The 27,811-nt window shown below is 39.3% G+C and overlaps 1 protein-coding gene, 1 long non-coding RNA gene and 1 pseudogene across 2 annotated transcripts; all 3 read right to left on the bottom strand.

Annotated features, from left to right (window-relative positions):
* Positions 1-924: 924 nt before the first annotated feature.
* On the bottom strand, positions 925-2,934 carry LOC148103669 (uncharacterized). Its single transcript, XR_015716952.1, has 3 exons — positions 2,900-2,934; positions 1,136-1,995; positions 925-1,037 (listed from the first exon to the last, which is right to left on the bottom strand). It is a non-coding gene; the product is annotated as an uncharacterized LOC148103669 (long non-coding RNA).
* Positions 2,935-6,383: 3,449 nt separating this feature from the next.
* Positions 6,384-23,767, bottom strand: LOC148103668 (uncharacterized). The gene is made up of 11 exons (XM_087838176.1): positions 23,737-23,767; positions 14,619-14,754; positions 14,436-14,526; positions 13,904-14,324; positions 13,436-13,604; positions 13,125-13,342; positions 11,930-12,001; positions 11,407-11,573; positions 11,051-11,302; positions 8,879-10,807; positions 6,384-6,452 (listed from the first exon to the last, which is right to left on the bottom strand). The coding sequence occupies exons 1-11, from the start codon at positions 23,765-23,767 to the stop codon at positions 6,384-6,386; spliced, it is 3,555 nt and encodes a 1,184-aa protein (XP_087694302.1).
* A 243-nt stretch (positions 23,768-24,010) lies between these two features.
* On the bottom strand, positions 24,011-24,893 carry LOC148103667 (uncharacterized; annotated as a pseudogene).
* Positions 24,894-27,811: the final 2,918 nt, after the last annotated feature.

Here is a 27,811-nt window from a genome sequence, read left to right as displayed (position 1 = left end):
CCCCCAAACTCATGACTACACAGACCTTACGCCAATCACATGATTAATTTTGCCTATATTACAAGGAACTAGTACTTGGAATTGAAGATGATTCACTTGGAGTCTTTTCTGTAATTATGATTAATAACATTCAATTAATCTGTTTTGTGAATCTTACTAGTTTAGTATAATTTTAATTCGAAATTACACCTTGTCAAAGAAATTAATAAACTTGTTTTAAATAAGGATTTTAATTTACAGTTAAAATGGGATTTTTAATTTCTTAGACTTAGAGAGTGTTTATGGTCATTGTGCCGTTACTTTCACAGCAAAATTGGGTACCTGGACCACAAGGTACAAAATGAAAGAAGGGAAAACAATATACAATGAGGGGAAAAAATTAATAAAAATAAATATATATGTATACATATATGTGTGAGTGAACTATATACATGGGATATGCGTAATATACATGGTGCATGCGTAGGAGACATTGAAACAGAAACATGGGGCTGTATACAAGGGCAAAATCTAATAAATAAAATAAGGGAGGAGGGGCTATGGTCATTTGAGGTGGGGATGGTGATCCCAATAAGACCAAAATATTGCATATGAGCCAAAAATATTGTACGGAACATGGAAAGACTGAGATATTGCACATAGGTGATCAATAGCAGCATCAGAGTGGGTGTGTTGGAGGAGTCTGTTCACACTCTTAGTTTGCATTTGAAGTCCTTCGAGTAGTCAGTAGGTCTAAAATAATATTATATAAGAAGGAGTACATTACAATGCTGCTCCTTACGTTATGATTCAGCTGCAAATCTTTGCATTATATTCTTTCTAAATACCATGAGTGTTGACTTTTCCCATCCTCCATCAGTGTGAGAAAGAAAACACAGGATTTTGCCATTGAACAACAAGAACTTTATTGAACTTTATCTGAACATTGTTGTATATGAACATATGTGTGCAGGTGCATGCATGCTTGTGTGTGTGTAGCTATGTTTGTGTGTCTTTATTGGCAGTCATTTTCCTTTCCCATCAGCAACACCATCTGCCTGCAAAGATAAATGAAGAGAGGAGATTCTTAGTATTTGTTGCAGTAACTTTCATTTGATATTTCATTTCTTTATAGCCGTGTTTCTGTATAACTTACATTGGTGGGCACATCATAATTGCTGGACTGAGGCTCTTTATCAGCTGCATCAATCTTAACCTCCTAGGTTCTGGCGTCCAAATATGTGGACATCACAGTTTGGGTTATTTAGACCAAAATACTAAATTTTGCTCTACAAGGGCCTGATATCCACTTACGAGGACATTATACTGCCACTGTTCTATCAAAATTTTAAATGAATATCCTCATATGTGGCTCTCATTTTTCTTAGAAACAAAAATCTGGTAATTTTTTGTTTTTACATTCATGAGGTCCCAATCAGCCCAAATATCAAAGAGAAATTAAAAATGCATGCCATGGAAGAGTTCGGGTCATAGGAGGTTAAGAAAGAAACAATTGCAGGAACATAGCATAGTTTTTTATAATTTATAATTTATACTTATACTTAGAGTGTGGCTAATTTCCTATCTGGCTATTGAACATCTAAAGGTATGTAGCAATTTAATAAAAAAAATCTGATGGTACTGATGTCAGTGAAAGACCAAGGGGATAGGCATCTCCATCTGATCAATGCGATGTGGAGATAAGGTAGGTGATTAACACTAACAGTTAAAGAAAAGACTTTTCAACTGTTAATGACTTTTTGTGTTACTACAGGAACTTACAGTGGCTGGCACATCATTGCTCTGAGACTGAGACCCCTGAAGAACTGCAACAACCTCACTAATTCCATTTTGTTCCAGTAACTCCAGTGCATTGTTTACTGCATCCAATATTTCAAAACGCCATCTTCCTCTCACATGCAAGGCATACACTCGGACCCTGGGATCCGAAGTATTCTCCTCTTTTTCCATTGTCTTGTTCTTGTGAAGAAGCCACCTGGTTTAGGGGATGTGGTGCTATGTTGTAAAGCAATACATGCAAAAATTAACAGTCAGATTAAATGTGGTTCATGTAATGTAGTTCTGTATCGAAAGATCAAGGGAACAAAATTAAAAAGTTATTCATTTGGATTGATGGAATTCTGATTGAACCAGCATTCAAATAAACCCCTCTTCTCCATCTTCTGCTAAAAGGTAACAACATGGACTCTTAATTCAAGCCTGTTTCCACCGCCACTCCTCCAAAGTTGGCTGTTGTGCTCACAATGATTGTTCAGGCATTTAGACAAATGAATTCTGCTGTCTTTTATAGGATACTGGATCTTGGAAAATAGGAATAGCCATTAGAAATTTTATGTGTAACTAATACAATAAGATTTGCACAGCTACCATTAGGAATCTTTTAATTTGAAATTATACCTTGTAAATGAAATCAATAAACTTTGATTCTGTGCTATTAAATAAAGTGCTGTACAAATGTCCACATAAACAAAGGTGTTATCTATGTTACTATTATTATTATTATTATTATTATTATTATTATTAGCGGTAATAATAAAATATATTATTAATCAGGATCAGAGAATTTTACTACTTACTGAACCACCTATAAAAATGAATCCAATTGACCCCCGTGTTGAAATTATTTTTAAAAACACATAAAATATAATCAAATACATAAAATATAAACAAATACATTAAATTAAGTTCAGATGTTTGGTGCACATAGAGTGGCATGTTTCTCAGTCATACAGGGGACATCAGCACAATGTTCAAAGCATTAGTCATTTATATTATAATTCTGGAGTGTCTAGTGACAAGGATGAAATTTATGGAAGTTTAGCTATTTTTATTACATAATTGGGAGGACGAGGGATTGGGGTAATAAAAAATGAAAAAATAGGGATTTGTATTGACTTACCATAAAATAAATCGTTGCCAGTTTGCTGTACTCTCATCACACTCTGACATCATTGCTCCTCCCACCCTAGTTAATGACGAAACAGGTTTTTCAGCCAATCAGACGATCTAGTTTGCAATCATTGTTTAGGGTAACAGTTCTTGGAATGTATTATTAAATTAAATAATTACAACAGAATCCAGTCTTTAAGGCTGGACCCAAACTATGCTGCAGGTCCCAAAGTCAAACGATTACTGTGGAATCACAAAAATTGTCTAAATTCTTTAATCTTTAATAAAATGATCAGCGTTGCTGCTCTACCAGGTGTAATAATTAAGTTTAACATCCAGGCATCCATCTTTTTTTCCACTCGATAAAAGTTAACATGACGGTTCCCGATGGTAAGGAACAAATGCAATCGCATGGCAGGATGCTGTAAATGGACCAAACTTCAGTCAGGAGAACAACTGAGAAAATCCATCCACAATACGAGGTTAGTCATTAATTAAGAACTTAATTTATCTCAAGGAAAATTCTTTTGTCATACACATGCTCAATCATCAACCACTTAGATGTCTTTTTCTGTGTTCCATGATTGCTGTTAGGGGAGGATTTTGATTATCGATTTATCGATTAAAATAGATTCTAGCTTAGATAATGTTGTATCGATTTATTAAAATCTTGAATCAATTTTTAAATATAATCTAAGGTTAAACCTCTCAAAATTTCAACAACCACCAAACAGCTAAAACAGTGAATTAGAGCAGGTACACGGATTCTGCACACATGCCCCCGACGGATCAGAATCAGTGAGATGTCTCCTTTCTCACCCGACGACACGGAAGCACTCGGAGCTGAAAGCCGACAGTTCACTGATTCTGATGTTTCAGTGGGTCAGCGCTTTGTGTTTACGCCCTTTTTGTGATAGATTCTGAAGCTGCAGGTTGTATCTCTCCAAACAATATTGACTGAACCAGCAGCAAAAGAAGATCCAAACTAAGCTTCAAATTTTACTTCACATAAACATCATCATAAATTTCATCTTATTTTTGCTGCTTTGCTTTCACCACAATAAAAATCACACTTCATGCAGAGCTATCTATCTCTCTCTCTCTCTCTCTGTGTGTACTTCAAAAACAGTTTCCCGTCGAAAAATCTCAGTTTTCTGCATTATTAACTTGCTTGCCATTGTTTACAACGCTGTCAGAAGCTGTTTTTCTTTCCCTTTTACTTACTTCCGAAAAGAGAGCCTAATTTCTGCTGTTCAATCAGCTACTGAACAAATTTAAACTTTTTAAAATTGTGCAAAATTGCAAAATGCTTGGTTTTGTCTCTAATAACACCTCTGTAACTTTGATCTATTTCACTTCAGCAGCATCATGTTTATATGTTGATTAATTGTTTTCTTTCATTTGTGATCTACTGCAGAATATTTTAAGGTCATCTGCTATAAAATCCCAGGCCAGGAAAATCGCCTTCATGTTTTTCTATGTTTTATTCTCAGTGACTTTAACACAAAGGCATCTGCTGTGATGCTTACACCTTTGATAAAGTCTTGCAAGTGTCAGCTTTCTTTTATAGATATAAAAATATGGAAATGTACTGATACGTGATCAGAATTTTAATATTTCTGACTGTCTGAGGCAAAAATTTAAATCGAATCGATCGATTTGGACATTGTGAATCAGAATCAAATAGATGATACCCAGCCCTAGTTTTTGTCCCACTTGTCAGCTTTATCCCCTAGTCAAGTCCATGTCTGTTATGTTTCCTTTTTTACTTTGAAAGTCTGTGTCCTATGTCAAATTTTTGAGTTTTGCTTCCCCGTTTATTAGGATCAGCTATGCCTCCCTCCCGTTTGCCATCCCTCGGACTGGACATCCTCCACAACATTCGCCTTCACCCCGTTCACCGCTCACCTGGTCAGCTTGGTGGAGGATGTGCAGCCTGGCCCGGCCTGAAGCTCTGTTAGCTGCCCGGCCAGCAGTTTGGTCATCAACTCTACCACCAGCTCCATTTTCACCTCAACAATTACTTCAGTCATTAGCTCAGTCTCCTGTTTAGTCACCCTCAGTTCAGTCACGCTCAGCTCAGTTGCCCTTAGTTCAGTCTCCTGTGTTGCTGCTAGCCAAGTTTCCTGTATTGCCGCTAGCTCAGCCATTAGCAGGGCCTGCACCTCAGCCATGTCTTTTGTCATCAGTCCAGTCTGCAGCTAAGCCTTTAGTTCAACTTCCTGTTCAGTCCATCACTCAGTCGCCCCTAGCTCAGTTACGTGCTCAGTCGCCTTTAGCTCAGCCACTCATTGGTTCAGCCGTCATCTTCAACTACTCATCTTAAGCAGGGAAAACACTTCATAAAAACATTTAATGGTTCTCCAAAGCTGGCCATGTTAGAGACAGTAACTCCCTCCAGGGCCTCCCCAGAGGCTGAGTGCCAACCACCAGCCGACTCTGGACCCCTGGAGGTTAAGACACCAGCGCCAACTACTTCACCTTCCACCTCCGTCCTCTGCTGGGTTTGTTGGTGAACACTTTCAGCTCCCTGAGGACTCCATCCCGCTGTTGCTACCTGAGCCAAACCAATTTGCTGCTCAGCTCCAGCCAGCGTAAGCAATACCAGAGGCTACCGGTTCTGTTCTGTGCTTGCCAGAGGTCCCTGCACCAGCTGGTTCTGCTCTGTATCTGCCAGAGGTCCCTGCAACTGCTGGTTCCTCTCTTTGTCTGCCTTAGGTCCCTGTACTTACTGGGTCTGCGTCTGTCTCCGCTGGAGGGTCGGAGGGTCCCATCCAGTCATCTGCCTCCGCTGGAGAGTCCGAGGGATAACCTCAGCTGTCTTCTGCATCCGCTGGAAGGTCTCAGGAACCACTCCAGCCATCGCCCTCGCCTGCTACGCCACCTCGTCTGGTCCAGCCTTGTCTGGTCCAGTGGTTGCGACACTGTCTTCCAATCCAGCCTCTTCTGGTCCTGTGGTTGCTACACTGCTGTTTGATCCCTGTCAAGCACCTCAACATGGCCTCTGGCTGGATTTCATTGCTGTTGAGGGCAACTCCTGAAACGAGGTCATTACTGCCATTGCCTTCTGCACGGCCGGCCTCCGGACCAGCTTTTCACACAGTGGGCATCCTGAGCTGAACCTTTTTGGACTATTGTGCTCATGGCCTACGGGTCAACCCTTGAACCATCAGTGAACTGTTCCCTGAGCTCCTGCGTTTCTCATGGACTTTCTGTTTTCGCCTTTTGGGTCCTCAGTTATTCCTCTACACAGCTCACTCCGCTAGCCGTGAGAAGTTGTTGAAATACAGCAGGAGCAAAATAATCACGTAGAGTGCAATGATCGCAAAAACAGCAATGAGGATTATCTATATGAACAATTTGCCCAAACATCCACGTCTGCACCTGAAAGTTATCCATTTCTACGAATAAAATGTAAACATGATTGGATTTATTATAATGTGTAAAGTATCAGTGTATTAAGAAGAGAAACTGCTCTTACCTACAATGTTCTTCTACAGGATGTTCAGCTTGTTGGCTCTGGAGTTGACCAAAGGGTGCTTCATTGTGAGCTTTCTAAGGAGCTTGGAAGGAAAAGCGCCTGGATTTCATTAAGTTGCTTGCTGATGTTTCACCTCTCTACCAAGAAGCTTCTTCAGTTCTAAGGTCAAACTTATTGCTTATTGCACTGTAGAGGCTGGTGAGAAACAGTATTTCGTTTCAGGCTGGGTAACACCATACGAAATGACAATAAACTTCTTGAGTCTTGAAATGGTGGAGAATCCCAGATTTAAGTCCTAAAGGAGTGACCCCCAGGGGGTCTACGATGACCTAAACTAGGATGACCTGAATTACTGAGAACCTTCACAGATTTATTGTGAACAACACTTCACATTTGCATTTCCACTAATTGGAGCACAAATAATTTTTAATATCTACAGCATCAGTTAAAACCAATAAATCTGAGAAGTCAAACGCATAAAGAATAAACAATAAAACACACCTGCTATGGTCGATGTTCTTTTTCTGTTGTTTTTGTTTTGTTTTGTTTTGGTTTTTGTTTTTTGTTTTTTGTTTTTTTTTTTGGGGGGGGGATCAATTTCTAAAAACACACTGCATACAGAAAAAAGTAAAAAAAAATTACCTTAATATCTTTCAATAATTGATTAAGATTTCTTTTCTATGGGTTGATTTAGGAAATGGGATGGGGGAAAAAAATGAAAATATTAGACATTCCATTGCCAAAACTGGATTGAAAAAAACTGAATAATTAGTTATTTAGATAGAAGAAACTGTAATTGGGCTTACCATTGAACACATCACAATGTTGTTAATTGTAATCAGGTATAATTTGTGAGGACTTTTATTTGTGTTAATTCAGCTAATGTTATTAATGACATCTGCATATCATGCCTATATAAAATGTGAGTTATTTGGAATTACAGCTTGGAAATGAAATCCATGACTAATGATTGTAGAACAAAGACACATCATTTTCAAATTGAACAGAAAAATCTTTATTGATTTTATTTTTCTCCATTTGGCATTTGTTATAAACAACGTATGTATGTCAATATTTGTCTTTTTTTAAACAACTATTATTTTAGAGGTAAAAAAATAAAAACAATACTTAAACTTAACAAAAAAACTTGCATGATCAAAGTGAGTAAAATGTAAGAACAAAAACAAAAAAAAACAGAGCGACTGTGTAAAATCAGTAACAAAACAACTCACATGATCACAAAGGTCTTGAAAATTTAGTATAATTCAAAAATTGAAACCAAAGAACTCTGAGATCAACAGGATCTAACATTCACATTCTCACTCTGGACATGACCTCCTTGTGTTGTCATTGTGTTCTCATTCCTTCCTCTGTTGTATCTCCTGATCTCAAATCGTTTTTTTCTTTAACCGTGGTCTCCATCTGTGGTCCCTGTTCCTTTATGTCTGTGTCCTCTGTGCTGAGTGCTTTGTCTTTATCTGTAGTCGTTGTATGTTGCCCATTTTCATCTTCAGCTATGTCAATTGTGCTCAATCCTTTGTTCTTTTCCTTATTTTTTCTTGTAACTTCCCTGAGTCTTTGTATGACTTTTTGTCTTTTGTTGGTATCTTTAGGTGCCTCTTTAGTCTTGTGACTTCTGAGCATCTTTGGACTTAACAACTGTCTTGCAGTCAGGCTCTTTGGTCTTTTTCTTTCTTGCTTGTTGCCCTTTTGCTTTGTTTCTTTTCTTTCATCACACTTCGCCAAAGAGCTTTTCTTCATTAGAGACCTTTTCCTCTTTTTTGGGTGTGCCACTGGAGACTCATAGCTAGTCCCAGGGCCATCTTCTTTTACTCTAACTGTGTCTTTGTTTTCAGTTGTTCCTTCTGCTCTCAAATCATTTTTTTCTTTACCCATGGTCTCCATCTGTGGTCCCTGTTCCTTTATGTCTTTGTCCTCTGTTCTCAGTGCTTTGTCTGTAGTTTCTATCTCTGTTCTCATTCCTTCCTCTGTTGTTCCTTCTGATCTCAAATCATTTTTTTCTTTACCCATGGTCTCCATCTGTGGTCCCTGTTCCTTTATGTCTTTGTCCTCTGTTCTCAGTGCTTTGTCTTTGTCTGTAGTTTCTATCTCTGTTCTCATTCCTTCCTCTGTTGTTCCTTCTGCTCTCAAATCATTTTTTTCTTTACCCATGGTCTCCATCTGTGGTCCCTGTTCCTTTATGTCTTTGTCCTCTGTTCTCAGTGCTTTGTCTTTGTCTGTAGTTTCTATCTCTGTTCTCATTCCTTCCTCTGTTGTTCCTTCTGCTCTCAAATCATTTTTTTCTTTACCCATGGTCTCCATCTGTGGTCCCTGTTCCTTTATGTCTTTGTCCTCTGTTCTCAGTGCTTTGTCTTTGTCTGTAGTTTCTATCTCTGTTCTCATTCCTTCCTCTGTTGTTCCTTCTGCTCTCAAATCATTTTTTTCTTTACCCATGGTCTCCATCTGTGGTCCCTGTTCCTTTATGTCTTTGTCCTCTGTTCTCAGTGCTTTGTCTTTATCTGTAGTTTCTATCTCTGTTCTCATTCCTTCTTCTGTTGTTCCTTCTGCTCTCAAATCATTTTTTTCTTTACCCATGGTCTCCATCTGTGGTCCCTGTTCCTTTATGTCTGTGTCCTCTGTGCTGAGTGCTTTGTCTTTATCTGTAGTCGCTGTATGTTGCCCATTTTCATCTTCAGCTATGTCAATTGTGCTCAATCCTTTGTTCTTTTTCTTATTTTTTCTTGTAACTTCTCTGAGTCTTTGTATGACTTTTTGTCTTTTGTTGGTATCTTTAGGTGCCTCTTTAGTCTTGTGACTTCTGAGCATCTTTGGACTTAACAACTGTCTTGCAGTCAGGCTCTTTGGTCTTTTTCTTTCTTGCTTGTTGCCCTTTTGCTTTGTTTCTTTGCTTTCATCACACTTCGCCAAAGAGCTTTTCTTCATTAGAGACCTTTTCCTCTTTTTTGGGTGTGCCACTGGAGACTCATAGCTAGTCCCAGGGCCATCTTCTTTTACTCTAACTGTGTCTTTGTTTTCAGTTGTTCCTTCTGCTCTCAAATCATTTTTTTCTTTACCCATGGTCTCCATCTGTGGTCCCTGTTCCTTTATGTCTGTGTCCTCTGTTCTCAGTGCTTTGTCTTTATCTGTAGTCACTGTGTGTTGCCCATTTTCATCTTCAGCTATGTCATTTGTGCTCAATCCTTTCTGTTTTTCTGTAGTCTCTGTCTGTGTTGTCATTCCTTCCTCTGTTGTAACTCCTGCTCTCAAATCGTTTTTTTCTTTACCCATGGTCTCCATCTGTGGTCCCTGTTCCTTTATGTCTTTGTCCTCTGTTCTCAGTGCTTTGTCTTTATCTGTAGTCTCTGTCTGTGTTGTCATTCCTTCCTCTGTTGTTCCTTCTGATCTCAAATTGCATTTTCCCTCGGTTGTTGTCTTTGTCTGTGGTCCATGTTTATCTCTGCCTATGTCCTCTGTGCTCATTCCTTTTATTTTTTTTGGAGTTTTTCTCACTAGTCCACTGGAAACTTCTTGGTCTATGTCAGTTGTGTTCAACAAGGGACCATTTTCATCTTCAGCTTTGTCTTCTTCATTATCTGTAGTTACTGTTTGCATACTGCTTTCATTTTCACTCAAACTTTCTGGCCTCAAGGCTTCATTGTCTTCATCTATTGTCTCTGTCTGTGTTTGGTTCACACCCTCAGTTGCTTCCTTTGGTCTAACAACTTTTTGTATTTGTGTTTGGATTGCAATTCTTTCTGACATAATTTTAGGAGATTCCCAACATTTATTCTTGTTTTTAAGAAATTGAGTACGACTATAGAAATGTCCTGTGTCCTTTGTGGCTTTTCCTTTTCCTTTAGCATTATCTTTACCTTTGGTGGTTCCCAATGTACCTGCTGCTGTAAGGTCAATGTGTTCACAGTTATCATCATAATCTTCACCTTCACTACTCTCTGTAGTCACCATCTCTGACATATCTTCATCACCTGTTGTGTCTTCTTGTACCCTCACTTTTGCTCTTGCCCTGCCACTCTGTTTATGTGGGTGTTTTCCAGATGTGTTTCCTGCTGCCGGGTCAATGATTTTCCTGACTTCATTGTTACTTTCATCTTTGCTGCTGTCTGTGTCAATGGTGTTTGCGTGCTGTTTGGTCTTCTTTTTCACAATTTCTTCTCTTGTGGCATTTTGACTAGACTTTCTTTTCTTCGGTCCAGCATATCTTCTCTGCAACACATCTTTATTGTCTTCTGAGGTTGTAGATTCCTCAGAGTCTCTGGTTCTATTGTTCACAGCAAGTGCCTTTGCAGCATTGTTGCGGCACTTGAAGGCTTCGTCCAAGTTTAAATCTGCCTCATAAAACCTTGCTGCAGTTGCATCAGAATGGCACATCATCCGGTGGACTTGTACCTTGCTTTGGGTTCCCAAGAATCTCCCACTCTACAAATGTAAACATTAAATAATGTTATTAATTGCACTAACATTTGAAATTTTCAAGATTTGCAGAGCTAAGGACAGAACCACAAAAAGAAGTACAACAGAAGACAATATAAAGAAAAAGAAATGTCCTTCCAACATTAAAACACTGGGAGTAGAACCAGGAAGGGTGACTGTTTTATATCATCCCTCTAAGAGGATAGGAAGGTAAAAACACTGAATCACCATAAAGTGGAAACTACTCACAAAAGTGCTGATGCTGCTCCTAATCATAGAGAAGGTTGGTTTTCCTGGGATACCAAACTTCCTCCATGCATCTTGAAATGATGTCAGCATCTTAGAATAAGGCCCTCCATTGGTGTTGGCAAAAATCAACTGTGATGATCCACCAGGGTATCTGTGGCGGTGGTACACAAAGCGGTGAAACCATATGTATTCGTCTTTCGTTAGGGGAACAAGTGCATGGCCAAATGTTTCTTTGGTCTTGTGCTCTTTTACCTGTAAAAGAATCAGCAACTAAATTACATTGCACACAGTCATTGATGTCGCTGGTAAGAAAACATCTTTAATCAGGGAGAGAAATCATTTCTTAATGACTTTACTCTGATTATCCGCCGGCCATCACCATCCGCTTCAGCAGTGCCAACTTCCTCAACTGTCATATTTGATATGACGGCTCTTCTGTGTCCAGTTGTGCAGATGACAAATCCAGCCAGAAGACCATAGAACCAGTCTAGGTTCTCAGTTGTGGGATTTTTCTCAAGCTCGACTATTAAGTAACATAGAGGTTGCACGGTAAGACACAAGGGATAGTTGAGCATATCCCTTATATTGCTATATACTCCCCCTAATATAATCCTATATAAACATCACAAATGCTACTGTTTGTATATGTATTATATATTTGAACAAAAATCAAAAGTCCAACAAGTGATTATAAATGAGCAGTCTGTTATAATTGAAAGCAAAAAGTTCTGTCATATATTTCTGTAAATCTGAGATTCTGAACTATATATACATACAGATTACAGCTGGTAAGTAAATATTATAAAAGAATTCTCATTAGCAGAGATATTATTGGGGTTATTAGAGTTGTCCTTATGGAGAAATGAACTAAACACTTACCAAGTGCTTCAGGGATGTGTGTGGTGGCCTTCTTGAGAAAATCAGTGATGTGGACAGGATCTACAAGCATTTCTAAAAGACACAGAATGTTTTTATGTTCCTGTAGCTCCAGTCATGCTCATTCATGCTGCACGCAATGATGTAAATATAAAACAGGTTGTAGTTTAGACCTAATTTTTTTCAAAAAATTATTTTGTAAGAAAGAAGAACTGGCAATCAGTGCTCACAGTATATGAAAATGAATTGGATTGCCATTTTGAACTTAAATCTTACTTTCCAATCCAGAATACTAACCCTTTCAATTTATTTATCCTACTTCCTAAACTTTCCATGTTTACCAAGCTTAGTACTGAATATAACACATTCATGTTAAAAAAGGAAATATCAATATCCTAAATTTTGATAGTCTCATTTCCTTGACCATTTTAGTCTTTGTGTTTTTTGACTGTATAGTTCATTTTATCATTAGGTATCTTTAATTTGATTACTAGTTTGCTTATTGTTTAGATATTTTATGTTTTTTCTTTCTGCATTTGTATGTTTAGTTATGTGTTCCCACTGGTTAGTTGCTGGTCACGTCTCCTGTTTTTGGTGCCAATTTTCTGTTGTTTAGTTGAACTTTTACCCCTCACTTTCAACCTACCACAGATGTAGACAATTTTGTTGTCTACATCTGTGGTAGGTTCCCCCTGCTTTCTTTCCTTCCTCCTGACCTTTGTATACAAATAAGTATCCATGGTGTGCCTCTGTTTCCTTGTGGTGACAGACTGTTTTCCCATGTAGAAAGTAGATAAAAAGAAAGTAAACAGAAACTAGAAAATGAAGCCTAACAACTCTGCATTTCCTAGTTTCTGTTTACTTTCTATTTTGTACATTGTATACAGTGGTACTTCTGAAATATCATTGTTTGTCCGCTATATGATATGTTGAAGTGAAATTGCTGATCCGAGCAACCAATGATTCATAAAGAAAAACCATGAAAATTATCAGGGCTGCACAAACTTTTGCATGCCACTGTGTATATACAGCAGAGAAAATATATACTTGTATACAATTTATACTTTAGATTATAACATTTTGAGTCCTCCTTCCTCACTAAATCACAGTAATGACATTATGACATTTATATACAGATGTATTTATTACACATGCTAGGTAACGACAGTGATGAATAAGTAGTAAAGTTGGATCTTACGTGATTTTTTGATCCGGATGTCTTGCCTGTGGGTTTGTAACTCCCTTCTGCTCTTCTTCATCTCCGACTGAAGTGCAAATAAAGTCCCCTTTAAATCCTTACGGGAGGCTCTGACCTCTGGCAGTTGTGCATCAATCAGAAATTTCAAGAACGCCCTCACATTTCCAATCCGAATCCTTTTGGTTGTCACGGCATGTTTATTCAGATAAGTTGTCCATCTAAAAAAGGCACAAACAAACACAAATCAGTAATCACTTTAGTATTATTGAGATTACTGGACTAAAATATCACAGATATTTGTAAAAATGTACTCAGTCAGTCTTTCTCTGTTGTCCATAAATGCAAACGTCATTGCAGGGACTTGATTGTGAGACATGAAATATGCCCAGGCACGGACATGATGGACCCGTTGTTTGGCATTTTCAACGTCCCTTTTACTTGTTCCACAAATGTGCTGAAACCAAGCATTCAGGACTTTCTCTGTTTAAAATAAAGTGTAGTAACAACATAGCAATTAGAAGTGTCATGACAAACTGATGATGTACAGAAAACATTCTTCTAATTGAATTGGTTGACAATGATATTAGCAAGATATTGCTAATTAGCAGGATTTAACTTCCTCGATAGAATTCAATTAAATTCCATTCAAGTCACAACAACATTTGCCTCAAGGCACTTTATACTTTAAGATAGAGCCTACAATAATAAATAGAACAACCAGTTATCCAAATTCACATTACACTACACAACAAAAAACACTTTTGCTAAATAATTCATACCAAATTTAGGAAGCCGGGCTGTTGGGTCAGGTTTATGTCTTTCAAATTTCTGGCGCTTTGGGGGGTTGAGGGGTTTGAGGCCCAGTTTATCCTTAGTGGATTTCAGTCTTTTCAGTTTACTTTTCAGTTGTTGTAGTTTCAAATGCAGTTCTTTGCAGTTTTTGCAAGTCTGATGTTGGACTTGAGCATCATCTGACTGATTGACAGGGGAATGGACTGAGCTTTCTTCTCTAATCTCTGCAGATTCTTCACTGCTATCACTGCTATCACTTCGCTCCTCTTGATCACTGCTTTCAGTCAGCTGCTCTATGTCCAGTGAGGTCACCATTGGAGGCTGTGGATTTGAACGTCTGAGAGCTTTGAGGGCTTTCAGATTAGCCAATCGTTTCGCTGTCCTCATTACTTTCTTCTGATCTGATTTCTGAAAGGGTATAAACAATAGAACAGCAATGTTTGAGAAAGTTAGTGAAACATGTCACATAAGAATGCATTCTAATTTAACAATAAAATGTAAGCTATACAAAACACTAACCTCAATCTCACAGTGGACATTTTCCAAGTGCTTGTCCAGTCTTATACAGCTTTTAGCTTTACATACTGGACAGTCCAGCCTGCCCCTGTAACTGCATATCACATCCAGTTTGACAAATGTAACTACAACTACCACTTTAAATTGTTGCATTTTTTTGTCATATACTGTATGACAGTGACTTACACTGTAGAGCAGTAATTTAGCAGTAAATGAAATTCTTCTTTGTTTACAACATGGTGGTATTTTTTTAAATGCTGCCCAACTGCAACATATGGAACAGAGCATATTGGGCATTCTGTCATCTGACGTGGCATTTTTCCTGTAGAGAAGAATACACATCAGAACAGCCTAATTAATTTTTTGCCCACAAGTCTTCAAATTTAGGAGTATACGTCCCAATACTTGAAAAATAAGAAGAGAAATATAAGTAAACCTTGATATATATAAAAAGCCTACCACTTTGAATTGGAATCAGGAGTTTGGTGGCATTTTGATGGCAGTGGGAAGGAAGAACTCCCTTTTAAATGGACGGTTTTTTAAGATTTGGAAGCATCACAGATATGTGTTCTTAAAGAATTTCAAGGGTCAATGTCTCTATGTGCTGATTTCTGTATGCGTACTTATTTACTGTAGGGCTATGTTCCTTTTTTATTTGACAAAAATAATCTGCCTAGCAGGCAGATGAAGTCTAAAAAATGATACGCAGATAGTACGATTAAAATAAATTCAATGGGTGCTAACAGACAATTTCATAGGTCTTAATGTGTGGTGCTACAAGGTATAAAAGTATGAACAAAATAAAAACATTTTATTACTCACTTCTTTCTTGACTGTGACAATATTTCACCATTCGAATAGGAATTAGGATGGAAATATAAAAAAACGAAATAAGAATAATGGGAAACAGGGAAATTAAAATCTTTTAAACATTAGTGATTTATATTTAATAGTTGGAATTTTAGTATTTAAATGTCACAAAAGAGATTAGGGATTGGGATCTTACAGTTGGAAGGACTTAGTGAATTTTATCCCAACTTACCTCTATGCAATTCCACAATCTTCAACTGAAACACTAACAGCTCTGCATATAACCTACGGGGATCTTAGCATTCAGATCTTCCAACCCATCATGCCCTCTGCTTTGATCATGTGATTTCTTACCAATAGTGTATATCTGAACTTGGAATGGAGGATTACCCGTTTGGAATTTTACATGTAACTTAACTAACATAATTTGCATATCTTCCTTTGGGGATGTTGTTAGTGCGAATTATCACTCGTTTAAATGTATTTCTTATATTATAAAATGAGGTTCAATTTTGAACCTAGAATTCCTTTTTAGCATATATTGCATTTGTAATTTGGCAAAAAAAACCACCCAAAAAACAACAATTCCCCTCTCACTCGTAAGGGTGAGTCGGTCTGTCCTTCAAGCTCAGGTCTGCTATAAGAGGCCCGGGAGCTTGAGGGCCCTGTGCAGTATTCAATTCATTTCAGGTCAATTTTATTTATATCGTGCCAAATCACAACAACGGTCACCTCAAGGTGCTTTATATTGTAAGATAGACCCTAAAATAATACATACAAAAGATGATTGAGATACAAAAGTATCTTAGCTGTTCCTAGGACTGTGCCCTCTGTATTTCTCAAGCTTCTTGTGTTCCTTCTTCCTGATGTTGCTGTCATTCGGAAATGCTACGTCTAACACTACAGCCATCTTCTTCTGTGATTTCCACAGAAGAAAGAAAACAGTAGTAGTCCAGTCGGTTATCCATCAACATTTTTTCTGTCTGCATCTAGAAGTCCCACAAGATTTTAGTTCAGTCATTCTCCACGACCCTAGTGTGCGTCTCCCATTTTGACTTCCAGGGCATATTGGCACAGATGTTTCTGTGTACTATTCCAGCCACTTGGTTATGGTATTCCATGTATGCCCTACTTGCTAGCATCTTGCACCCTGCTGTTATGTGCTGGATTGTCTCAGGGGCATCTTTACACAGACTTCACATGGGGTTTTGTCTGGTGTGATAGACCCCAGCCTCTATGGATCGTGTCTCAGAGCTTGTGCCTGTGCTGCCATGATTAGGGTTTTGTTAGCAGCTGGATAGCGTATGTATGTATATGATTAATTTGTAGTTGACTTTGACTCTGATACTTTGGGTGTCAGTAGGACTACCAAGACTCTGTATAAGTAAGTATATCATTTTATCTACTTTATTTAGACTTACCCACAACACTGGTCATAATTGTTGTATTGTTCATAATGTTTGCACTCCGTGCTGATTGTCCCTTGGTTGAGACCATGCCTGGATCTAAACCTAGTCAAGCTGGTCATGTCAGTACAGACCACAAGTGTCATGGAGGAGTTTGCTGATGTATTCAAGGGCATATTCCCCGGAGAATTCTCTTCTTTGTTTTTGGCCCACTTTGCACCAGAAAGAGGAAACCAGCGGCTGAACAACAGCAGCACTATTAAGCTTGATAAGCTGTTGTTAGAATTGTTTTAATATTCCTTTCTAGACCAGGATCTTTTTCTACGTAGCTGACGGCTGGTAACTGTGCAGGGGCGGATCTAGCAAAGTTTAGCCAGGGGGGCCGATAGGGCATGAACAGGGAAAAGGGGCACAAAGACATACTTTTCTTTCTTATTCTCATTTAAAATATCTAGCTTTTAATTATTTAATAATTATATGAATCTTACACCCAAAGTTTTAATCTGATGTAAAATGTATAGAAGTCCATTACTGTATATAATAACTGTTAAGTCTAATATACCCTAGTAAGCTGTAGTACTTTTTCCTTTGGGAAAGTACCATCTGTGAATTCTGCAATTCTGTTGAAGAAAGATGTTGAATCTATTTAATTATTCTTGAAAAATAATTTATTTCTGTGAATTTTTTTCACCCTGCATCAAATTAAAGTTGATTACATTGATTAAGCATCATGAGGAAGAGGGTGGTTCCCTATTTTCTTTTGCTGGGAGTTTGCAACCCTATTAGTTAGGTTGCTTAATATTTCTGCTAAGTACTCTTTAAAATACCAGAATAGGAAGGATGGTGCAGGTTTAACTTTATTAGATTGATCAGTGTTGCTGAGCTATGAAATAGTTTGGGTGCAGTGTGTTTTTTTTTTGTTTTTTTTTAAACATACAGGTATAACAGAATCGCTTAAGTGTTGTTGTTGTTTTTTAACTTGAGTATGAACTTATACAAAAAGCAGCAAGATATTAAAAAAACATTTTTGTTGATTAAAAAACACACTATATCGGATTCATATCGGTATCGGCAGATATCCAAATGTATGATATCGGTATCGGTATCGGACATAAAAAAGTGGTATCGTGCCCTCTCTAGTTGTAAGTAAGCTATTAAGACTCGACTGTACACCGTGTTCGTGTTTTCCTCCAAAAACAATAAGTTCTGTTGGAGCAGCCTTTCAACGCCTCTCTCTGTCTCTCGCTAGCAAACTTGACCCAGACAACAAAGTAAAGCTAGTTTTCAGCTACGAGCCCGACACAGAACCCGCCGTATTAGCCAGAGGTCCCTTTACTACGGTTCGGAGCCGCGAACCTTCAGTAACAGTAATAAATCACAGCAATAGTACATTCATGTAGTTGTAAACAGCATGATAATATATTAAGTAATCCAAAGTATTCAGAATACGTTACTCTCATTGAGTAACGTAACGGAATTCGTTACAGAATACATTTTGGGGCATGTATTCTGTAATCTGTAGTGGAATACATTTTAAAAGTAACCTTCCCAACACTGGTCTCAATCCAGAGAAATGTGTCATAGGTGCCACAGAAGTGAGTTACTTTGGACACAAACTCACCCGGGAGGGCATCCAGCCAGACCCAAAGAAACTACAGGCCATCAAGGACATGCCGCCTCCTGAGAATAATAATAATAATAATAATGGATTGCATTTATATAGCGCTTTTTGGGACCCCTCAAAGCGCTTTACAATTCCACTATTCATTCACTCTCACATTCACACACTGGTGGAGGCAGCTACAGCTGTAGCCACAGCTGCCCTGGGGCAGACTGACAGAGGCGAGGCTGCCATATCGCGCCATCGGCCCCTCTGGCCAACACCAGTAGGCAGTAGGTGAAGTGTCTTGCCCAAGGACACAACGACTGAGACTGTCCGAGCCAGGGCTCGAACCGGCAACCTTCCGATTACAAGACGAACTGCCAACTCTTGAGCCACGATCGCCCAATTCAATAAGAATGAGCTCGAGACAATTCTTGGAATGGCAAACTACCTGTCCAGATTCGCACCACGACTATCAGAAGTACCGCTGCGTCAGCTGCTCAAGCAAGACTTGGAGTTCGTCTGGGATCAGAATCACAACAGAGTCTTCCAGCAAATGAAGGATCTCATAACCAGAGAAGCAGGCCCCATACTGGCATACTACGACATGACCAAGGAGCTACGCCTACAGGTAGATGCATCCAAGTATGGTTTGGGAGCTGTGTTGATGCAGGACGGACACCCAATAGCATATTCTTCAAAGACACTGACCCCAACAGTGGTTAACTATGCACAGATCGAAAAAGAAGCGTTTCCACACCTACATATATGGCAGAAGAGTCATCGTCGAGTCGGACCACAAGCCATTGGAGCACATACTGAAGAAGCCAATCTCTGTAGCCCCTGCTCGTCTGCAGCGCATGCTGTTACAGCTGCAGAGATACGACATAGAGATTGTGCACCGGCCCGGAAAAGACATACCTGCAGATGATTCTGCTGTTCAATGTAAGAAAGACCAAAGAATTGACTGAAGACCAGGAAACTTGTGATCCCTGTTTCTATCCAAAGGGTGGAGCACTGTAAATATAAGTACACATTGAAAAAAACATGGATTGGGTAGAAAACACTACTGCACTCTAGAGGGCCCAAGTAATTTTTTGAGGTGGCTGAGGATTTTGTTGATGAGTTTGTTGTGGCCAGTACCATCCTCTTTGCTGTTGCATGCTGGGGCAGCAGGTTGAGGGTTGCAAATGCCAACTGGCTCAATAAACTGGTTCACAAGGCCAGTAATGTTGTGAGGATGGAGTCGGAGTCCCTCAGGCTGGTCTGGGTAAGGCACATGGTGTCCGAAACAAGCACAATGCTGGACAATGCCAGCCACTCCATGACGTGCTGGTCACAGGAGTACGCTCAGTGAAAGGCTGACAAATGCACCACTGAACGACACAAGAAATAATTCCTGCCTTTCGATATCTCTGTGCAACTTCCCCAACTAAAGCCCTGTACACACTGCCATAGTTATACAGCCTTATTATCTGCACATGCTCTACACAGAAAGGGAAATTTTACACCTTTACATTACCTCAATGTCAACTATATATATTTAATTTGTGCAGTATATTGGGGTTTTTATTATTACAACTATTTATACCTATTAGAGCTATTCTGTTATATTTAGTAACCGTATAGTATATTGTATTTATTTAATTTAGTTTGGTCAGTAACTGTTCCTACTGTCTTGGAGCAATTGTGAGAAGTGAGAAAGGAAAATCTTATTTTAAAAGGACAAAACATCTGGCAGGACGGGGGAGGGACGGCCATTTGCCACGAATGGTTGGGGTGAGATTAATTCATTTATTTAGGTGTGTTTCTGTCAGGAATGCGTATTCTAAAGAAAATTCCCTTGCTGGTAGTGTAGCAAATTGTCATGGTCTGCGGTGGGTGGCTGGAATTTTCGTAAGCCTCCTGAACCTACCTGGGATCCGCCCCTGGACAGGGCCACCTCCTCCAGCTCCCGCACATCTGGAGCCAATTGCAGGCAATCAAGCCAGAGGGATTTAAGCCACACATTGATGTTCATTCACTGCCAGTTCGTCATCAACCCATGTTGGTAACAGGCCCTTATGCTTCAAGTTCTCTCTGTGATTATCTTGTTAACAAGACTTTCTTGTGCTGCAGTTGCTGGATTCACCTTGGCTCACGCTCTACCTCCGGACTCATGATACCAAGCAATCACTTGGAAAATCACTCTGTGCCTCACCTGCCTGCCCTCCTGCCATCACACTCCATCTGAAGACCCCAGATCTCGGGTCAGCCTTGCAACGCCACTAAGCTCCCCTGGATTCTCGTCACTCCCCTCTCAACACTCTGTGTCCCCTACTGCAACTAAGAATTGCTATACTTACAACCAGTGTTGGGTAAGTTACTTTAAAATAGTAACTTAGTCACATTACTAGTTACTTCTATCAAAAGTAACTCAGTTACTTCAAGTTACTTGTTACTTTCAAAGTAACTAGTTACTAGGGAAAGTAACTTTGGTTTTACTCAGAATTCTCTTGTTAATGTGTTGCTTCCACAACTTTGCCAGTCTTCTAGCTTGCTTACTTGCCACAAGTGCACTGTGCCACCAACCAATAGAAAGGAAAAGATAATGTGCCTATTTCCAGGAGAGAAATCCCACGCCTGGACCGTCATTGACTGCTGCCATGATTCTAGCCTACGTCACAGCATCATGTGTGCCTTTTACATCCAACACAAAAACTGCAGTCGTGGTGCTTTGATTGTACTCAGAACTCGGAAATTCTGCCTTCTGAATAGGAAGATGTAGGTAACACCAGACTGCAGATGAGCTGCATACAGGGCTGGACTGGGACAAAAAATCAGCCCGGGCATTTTGACTAGAGACTGGCCCACCATTATAGGAAAAATCATAAAGCCTTTGAATGAAAACAAACGCTGTTGTGACAGTGATGTACACTGTTTTGATGGTATATATGCATCAATCTATCAATCCTTTGTAAGATTCAGATTATTATTTTTTAAAAGCGAGACATTTTAAATGAGAATAAGAAAGAAAAGTATTTCTTTGTGCCCACCTCTCCCTGTTAAAGCCCTACCTGCCCCCCTGGCAAAACTTTGCTAGATCCGCACCTGCACAGTTACCAGGTGTTACTACTTAGAAAAGGATCCTGGAGTTATCTGTCTTTCAGAAACAGTTCATAACTTCCCTTCAACTCATTTATGTTACCAAAAAGGTAAACCTGTTTCTCCATCACCTGTTCAGCTCTGATGATTCAGTAAGGACGTCTCCTGATTTCATCTTCATGTTTCTCTCTCACCAGATAACCAAACCGATATCATGACCAGCAGCTTTTTTGCAGCTGTGGCTCCAGCAAACATCAGCTGATACTAGAAATTAATATTAAATAAATTCTAACAACAGCTGATCAAGCTTAAACGTGCTGCTGTTGTTTAACGTGACTGGTTTCCTCTTTCTGGCACAAAGTGGTCGATAAACAAACGAGAGCCGATCAGCTGATCATTGATCAGTTTTCATGATTGAAGTAGAAACGGGAAAGGGGGGGGGGGGGGGGGAATGAAAGAAGAGGCAGCTGTGCAGTAAACACAGAATAACTCCAGCTTTGTGTCTTTTTCATTGTAGCTGAATTACGGGACAAACTGTGTTCCTTTTCACCTCAATAAGAAACGCGTAATATTTTCTCTGAAAACCAGACGGGACGATTGGCAACTCTAATAACTTATGAACAAAATAAAGTTCAACATCATTAACTTCATAGCACCCACCCAGCTGTATAGAAACTCCGTCATGCTAGCTAGTACGCAGTACGGAAAAAGTCAGAATAATGAAAATAAACTCCACCTAAACTTGGTTTATATCTGACCCAGATAGACTGCAGGTCATAACTTCTTACCTGAAGTTCAGTTCACACTTGGACCGGCGGCCGCCTCGGGTCTCTTTTCCTTCTGCATCCCCTTTCCCTCATCCACCTGCTGGCCTCCACCACTTGCTAATGTTACAGAATCTGTGGAAGCTCCACGATAGCCACCACACGAAGTAACGAGTAACGAGCCTATCTAAATCCCAGTAACGACTAACGCGTTCCTGATTTTGGCATAATAACTAGTTACCGTGCTCGTTACCACAATAATAACGTAGTTACTGTAACGCGTTACTTAATAACGCGTTAGTCCCAACACTGCTTACAACTTACCACTTCAGAGCTGCCTCCACTACCTCCCTAACTCCACTGTCTTCTCTCTTCAGTGTGACTGTTCCCTGCTCAGCTCCACTCTGCATCTCAGGCCCCATTCCCTCACCCTAGCCACGTTTCCCAGGCCACGCCACGTCAAACTCCACATCTTATTGTTTTTGTCCTTGCTACGTTTCTAGCACTTAAGCCTAATAAAATATTGTTACACCATCTGCTGTCTCTGCTCTGGGTTTCTGCGCCTGAGTCCAGTTCAGTACAGACCACTCGGTCCCGTGACACAAATACTGGTAGCTCCTCATACATAGTTTTAGTTTTAATTCAATATCCTCTCTTTTATAAAATAGATTTTTAAAACGTTTTTTAAATGTTATAAACAATTATTTTAAAATCCAAGTAAACATAAATCCTCTGAAGGTGCAGGCAATGCTGAACAATTTAAAACTTCAGTGTATTTATATTAAATGTAAATAAGGTGATTAAAATTTTTAAGGCAGTATATTTGCTGACAGTTGTTAACTATTTTAAAAAAACTGTCTCTTTCAAAAAATAAGTATATCTTTTGATAAAGAAATATATGCGTGAATATGTAGTTACACTAATGTGTATATGAATGTACTCACTGTTGAGCTTAACTCCCCTTCATGTCCAAAAGACAAATCTGTCTGTCTACAAAATAATGTTTGACTTGTTAAACAATTTGCAGACAGTATGTTCAAAACAAATTCATTATTGGTCTAATCTTAAATTCTTAAAGGTTAAGATGTATACTTCTAAATTTATGATATAATTATAAAATAATTAAAGAATTACTTTGAATGGTGGTAAAATGTGGTGTTTAAACTTTTAGTGATATGTTTTTAATTCTTAGAATAGCTATTACTTGGGATACAAGATTTAGAAGAATTAGGGAATAATATTTAAGGATTGGAAGAATTAGAGATTTGGATGGATGAATAATTGATTTATATTTCACTTATTTTTAAACAAATTTCTAAAAAATGGATTGAGCCCTTCAGCAAAGAAGAACTGTTGAAAAAGATGTTAGTGTTAAAGAATTTAAAGGGTCAATGTCTCTATGCGCTGATTTCTGTATGTGTCCTTATTTACTGTAGGGCTATGTTCCTTTTTGATTTGACACATATAATCTGCCTAGCAGGCAGATGAAGCCTAAAAACATTTTTCACTCAAAATGATACGCAGATAGTACGATTAAAATAAATTCAATGGGTGCTCACAGACAATTACATAGGTCTTAATGTGTGGTGCTACAAGGTATAAAAGTATGAACAAAATAAAAACATTTTGTTACTCACTTGTTTCTTGACTGTGACAATATGTCACCATTCACGTAGGAATTAAGAAAGGAAACCTAAAAAAAATGAAAAAAAAAAAAAAAAACGAAATAAGAATAATGGGAAACAGGGAAATTAAAATCTTTTAAACATTAGTGATTTATATTTAATAGTTGGAATTTTAGTATTTAAATGTTACAAAAGAGATTAGGGATTGGGATCTTACAGTTGGAAGGACTTAGTGAATTTTATCCCAACTTACCTCTATGCAATTCCACAATCTTCAACTGAAACACTAACAGCTCTGCATATAACCTACGGGGATCTTGGCATTCAGATCTTCCAACCCATCATGCCCTCTGCTTTGATCATGTGATTTCTTACCAATAGCGTATATCTGAACTTGGAATGGAGGATTACTCGTTTGGAATTTTACATGTAATGTAATTGACTTAATGAACATAATTTGCATATCTTCCTTTGGGAATGTTGTTAGTGCGAAGTATCACTCATTTGAATTTATTACTTATGTTATAAAACAGGTTTCAATTTTGAACCTAGAATTTCTTTTTAGCATAAATCACATTTGAAATTGGCAAAAAACAAAACAAAAACAAAACACAATTCCCCTCTCGCCCATAAGGGAGATCTATCCTACAAGCTCAAATCTGCTACCAGAGGCCTGGGAGCTTGAGGGCCATGCGCAGTATCTTAGCTGTTCCTAGGACTGTGCACTTCTGGACAGAGATCTCAGATGATGTTCCTGGGATCTGCTGGAGCCACTCGCCTAGCTTGAGAGTCAGCACACCTAGTGTTCCAATTACCACTAGGACCACTGTTACCTTCACCCACCATTCTTCTTGATCTCTTCTCTGAGACTTCTGTATTTCTCAAGTTTCTTTCTTCCTGATGTTGCTGTCATTCGGAAATGCTACGTTTATCACCACAGCTGTCTTCTTCTTTTATTCCATCACCACTATGTCTGGTTGGTAAGCCATCACCATTTTGTCCGTATACATCTGGAGGTCCCACAAGATTTTAGTTCGGTCATTCTCCACGACCCCAGTGGGAGTCTCCCAATTTGACCTTGGGACTTCCAGGCCGTATTCAGCACAGATGTTTCTGTATAGTTTTCCAGCCACTTGGTTATGGCGTTCCATGTATGCCCTGCCTGCTAGTAGGGGTGGGTTTTGATTATCGATTTATTGATTAAAATAAATTAAAATTAAAATGTTTGTGTGTGTGTGTGTGTGTGTGTGTGTGTGTGTGTGTGTGTGAACCGTTCGATACAGTGCTTTCGGTTCTGTACACATATGTATTGAACAATACAACATTTTTTTATTTATTTTATCAACTTTTCTTCTGACGATGCTGTCTGTGTTGAGCGCTCAGTGGATCTGCGTTCGACTACTCTGCCTAGGCAGCACTGTCGAGTGCAGATCCATTGAGCGCAGCGCAAGCTAGCAAGACAGAAGCTAAACTCGTTGCAACATGGCAACTGTCTCAACGCTACCCGAAATTGAACCTCCCCCACCCTCATTCAGATCTGGCGTTTGGAACTATCTTGGTCATCTGAAGCATGACCCTGATGGTAAACGCATCATGGACAAATTAAAACAGTATGTCGGATGTGCCACGCAATGCTCAATTTGTGGGAACTAGTGCGTTAGCGCAGTTAGCTCATTAACATCCAGCCCCAATCACGGGGCAATCCGCAGTAACTTGTTAACAGAGATTTGCCACGTTATGGCATTAATGTCATTTTAACGAGATTAACGCTGACAGCACTAGTAGGAACACAACGAATGTGACTGCACATTTACTCCGACATCATCCTAGTGCAAAGACAAGTGGAAGCAGACAAAAACAACAAGCATGCATGCTACAAACTTTACCCGAGTCATTTAGACAGCCGTTAGCACATGAATCTCCTTATGGGGACCTGATATGTTTAATATGCTTCTGAGAATATAGCCCAGAAGAAGGGTATAGTATAGCTTTTATTTTGGAAAGAGCCATTTCTGTGTAATAAACTCTCTTTTCCAAAGATCTATCTCAATCAGATAGATTTTTTGTTTGTTTGTTTCAGCAACATTAAATTTAAAAACTGTACTTTTGAGTTCAAATATATATATATATATATATATATATATATATATATATATATATATATAATTTTGAAAAATGAAAAAGGCATGAACATTTTTTTTGTATCAAAAAAATATCGAACTGTGTCACCAAGTCAATCTTTGCGGGGTGCCGTGGTTGGATGCATTATTGAGGGTGACGTATGCCATACTGGACTCCTTTTGTCATGTGGTCTGAGCAGAGTCATCAGCAGATACCTGTGATCCTGTGTATCTGCTGTGACACTGTAAATATAAGTACACATTGAAAATAAATTGGATTGGGTTACAAACACCTCTGCAGTATCGAGGGGCTAAGTCATATCTATTTTCTGAGATGGCTGAGGATTTTCTATGAGTCTGTTGTGGCCAGTGCCATCCTCTTCGCTGTTGCATGCTGGGGCAGCAGGTTGAGGGTTGCAGATGCCAACTCACTCAATAAGCTGATCCACAAGACCATTAATCATACACCAAGTCCATGAAACAATTAATTTCCAATGTGCACCTAAAAGTTCAGTTAGTGGTAAGAAAATGCACATAAATTACTCAAATAAATTTGATATATTATTGAATATATCTCTGTATAACAAAGACAAACAGCTTTTGCCTGCAAGGTTCTTCTGTAGGATATTCATCTTGTAGGCTCTTAAGTTGACCAAAGGGTGATTCATCGTGAGCAACACTTTGCAGCTGTATTAATCAAACAGATGTAGATCTAACACACTGGCACATATCTGACATTCTTACAGGAAGAACAACAGAAAGAACAAAAGACCCCAGTTTCCAAAGATAAGCTGCGTACAGAGGAAATAATCATTAGTATCTTGGAAGGATTAATAATTTATTTTCAATAAGTGGAATCTCTAGGGATTAGAGTGGAAACATTGAAAGAATTATTGATTTGTATTATAAAATTGGAAGCTCTCCAGGGATTGGGATAAAAAAAAACCCAGAAGAATTAGGAATTGGACTCTGGTATCCATTCCATCCATCCATCCATCTATCCATCTTCTTCCACTTTATACGGGGCCAGGTCGTAGGGGCAGCAGCCTAAGGATTGAAGCCCTCCCTCTCCCCAGCCACCTCCTCCAGCTTATCCGGGGAAACACCAAGGCATTCCCAGGCCAGCCGAGAGATATATAATCTCTCCAGTGTGTCCTGGGTCTGCCCCGGGGCCTCCTCCCAGTGGGACATGCCCAGAACTCCTCACCCAGGAGGCATCCTTGTCAGATGCCCGAACCACCCCAGCTGGCTCCTTTCGATGTATCGAAAGATGGCTGAACTCCTCACCCTATCTCTAAGGGAGAGGCCAGCCACCCTTTGGAGGAAGCTCATTTCCGCCACTTGTATCCGAGATCTCGTTCTTTCGGTCACTACCCACAGCTCGTGGCCATAGGTGAGGGTAGGGACGTAGATCGACCGGTAAATTGAGAGCTTCGCTTTTACACTCAGCTCCCTCTTCACCACGATGGACTCATGCAGCGTTCGCATCAGTGCAGCCACAACATCAATCCGCCTGTCGATCTCCGGCTCCCTTCTCTTATCACTCGCAAACAAGACCCCGAGATACTTGAACTCCTCCACTCATCCCCGACCCGGGAAGGGGAACTCCACCCTTTTCCAGCTGAGAACCATGGCCTCAGATTTGTGGACAAAGTGGACAGTGAAGGGGCCTCTCTAATGTGCTGGGGCAGATTGTTCCAAAGATTAGGAGCAGCAATAGAGAAGGCCCTGTCCCCTGTGAGCTCTCTCTTTGACCTGGGCACCTCCAGGAGCAGCTTGTCAGTTGACCTGAGAAACCTGGGGGGTGAGTGAGGATGAAGAAGCTCAGAGAGGTAAGGTGGGGCAAGACTATTTAAACATTAAAAAATGAACATTAGAATTTTAAAATGAATTCTAAAATATACAGGCTGGAGTGAAGCGAGGATGGGAGTTATGTTCTCTTTTACGAGTTCTGGTTAAAAGTCGTG

Source organism: Neolamprologus brichardi, chromosome 3 (assembly GCF_056152115.1).
Source record: "Neolamprologus brichardi isolate AB-2024 chromosome 3, ASM5615211v1, whole genome shotgun sequence".
Lineage (NCBI taxonomy): Eukaryota > Metazoa > Chordata > Actinopteri > Cichliformes > Cichlidae > Neolamprologus > Neolamprologus brichardi.
The sequence above is the reverse complement of the archived record's forward strand: the minus strand, read 5'-3'. Positions and strand labels throughout refer to the sequence as shown.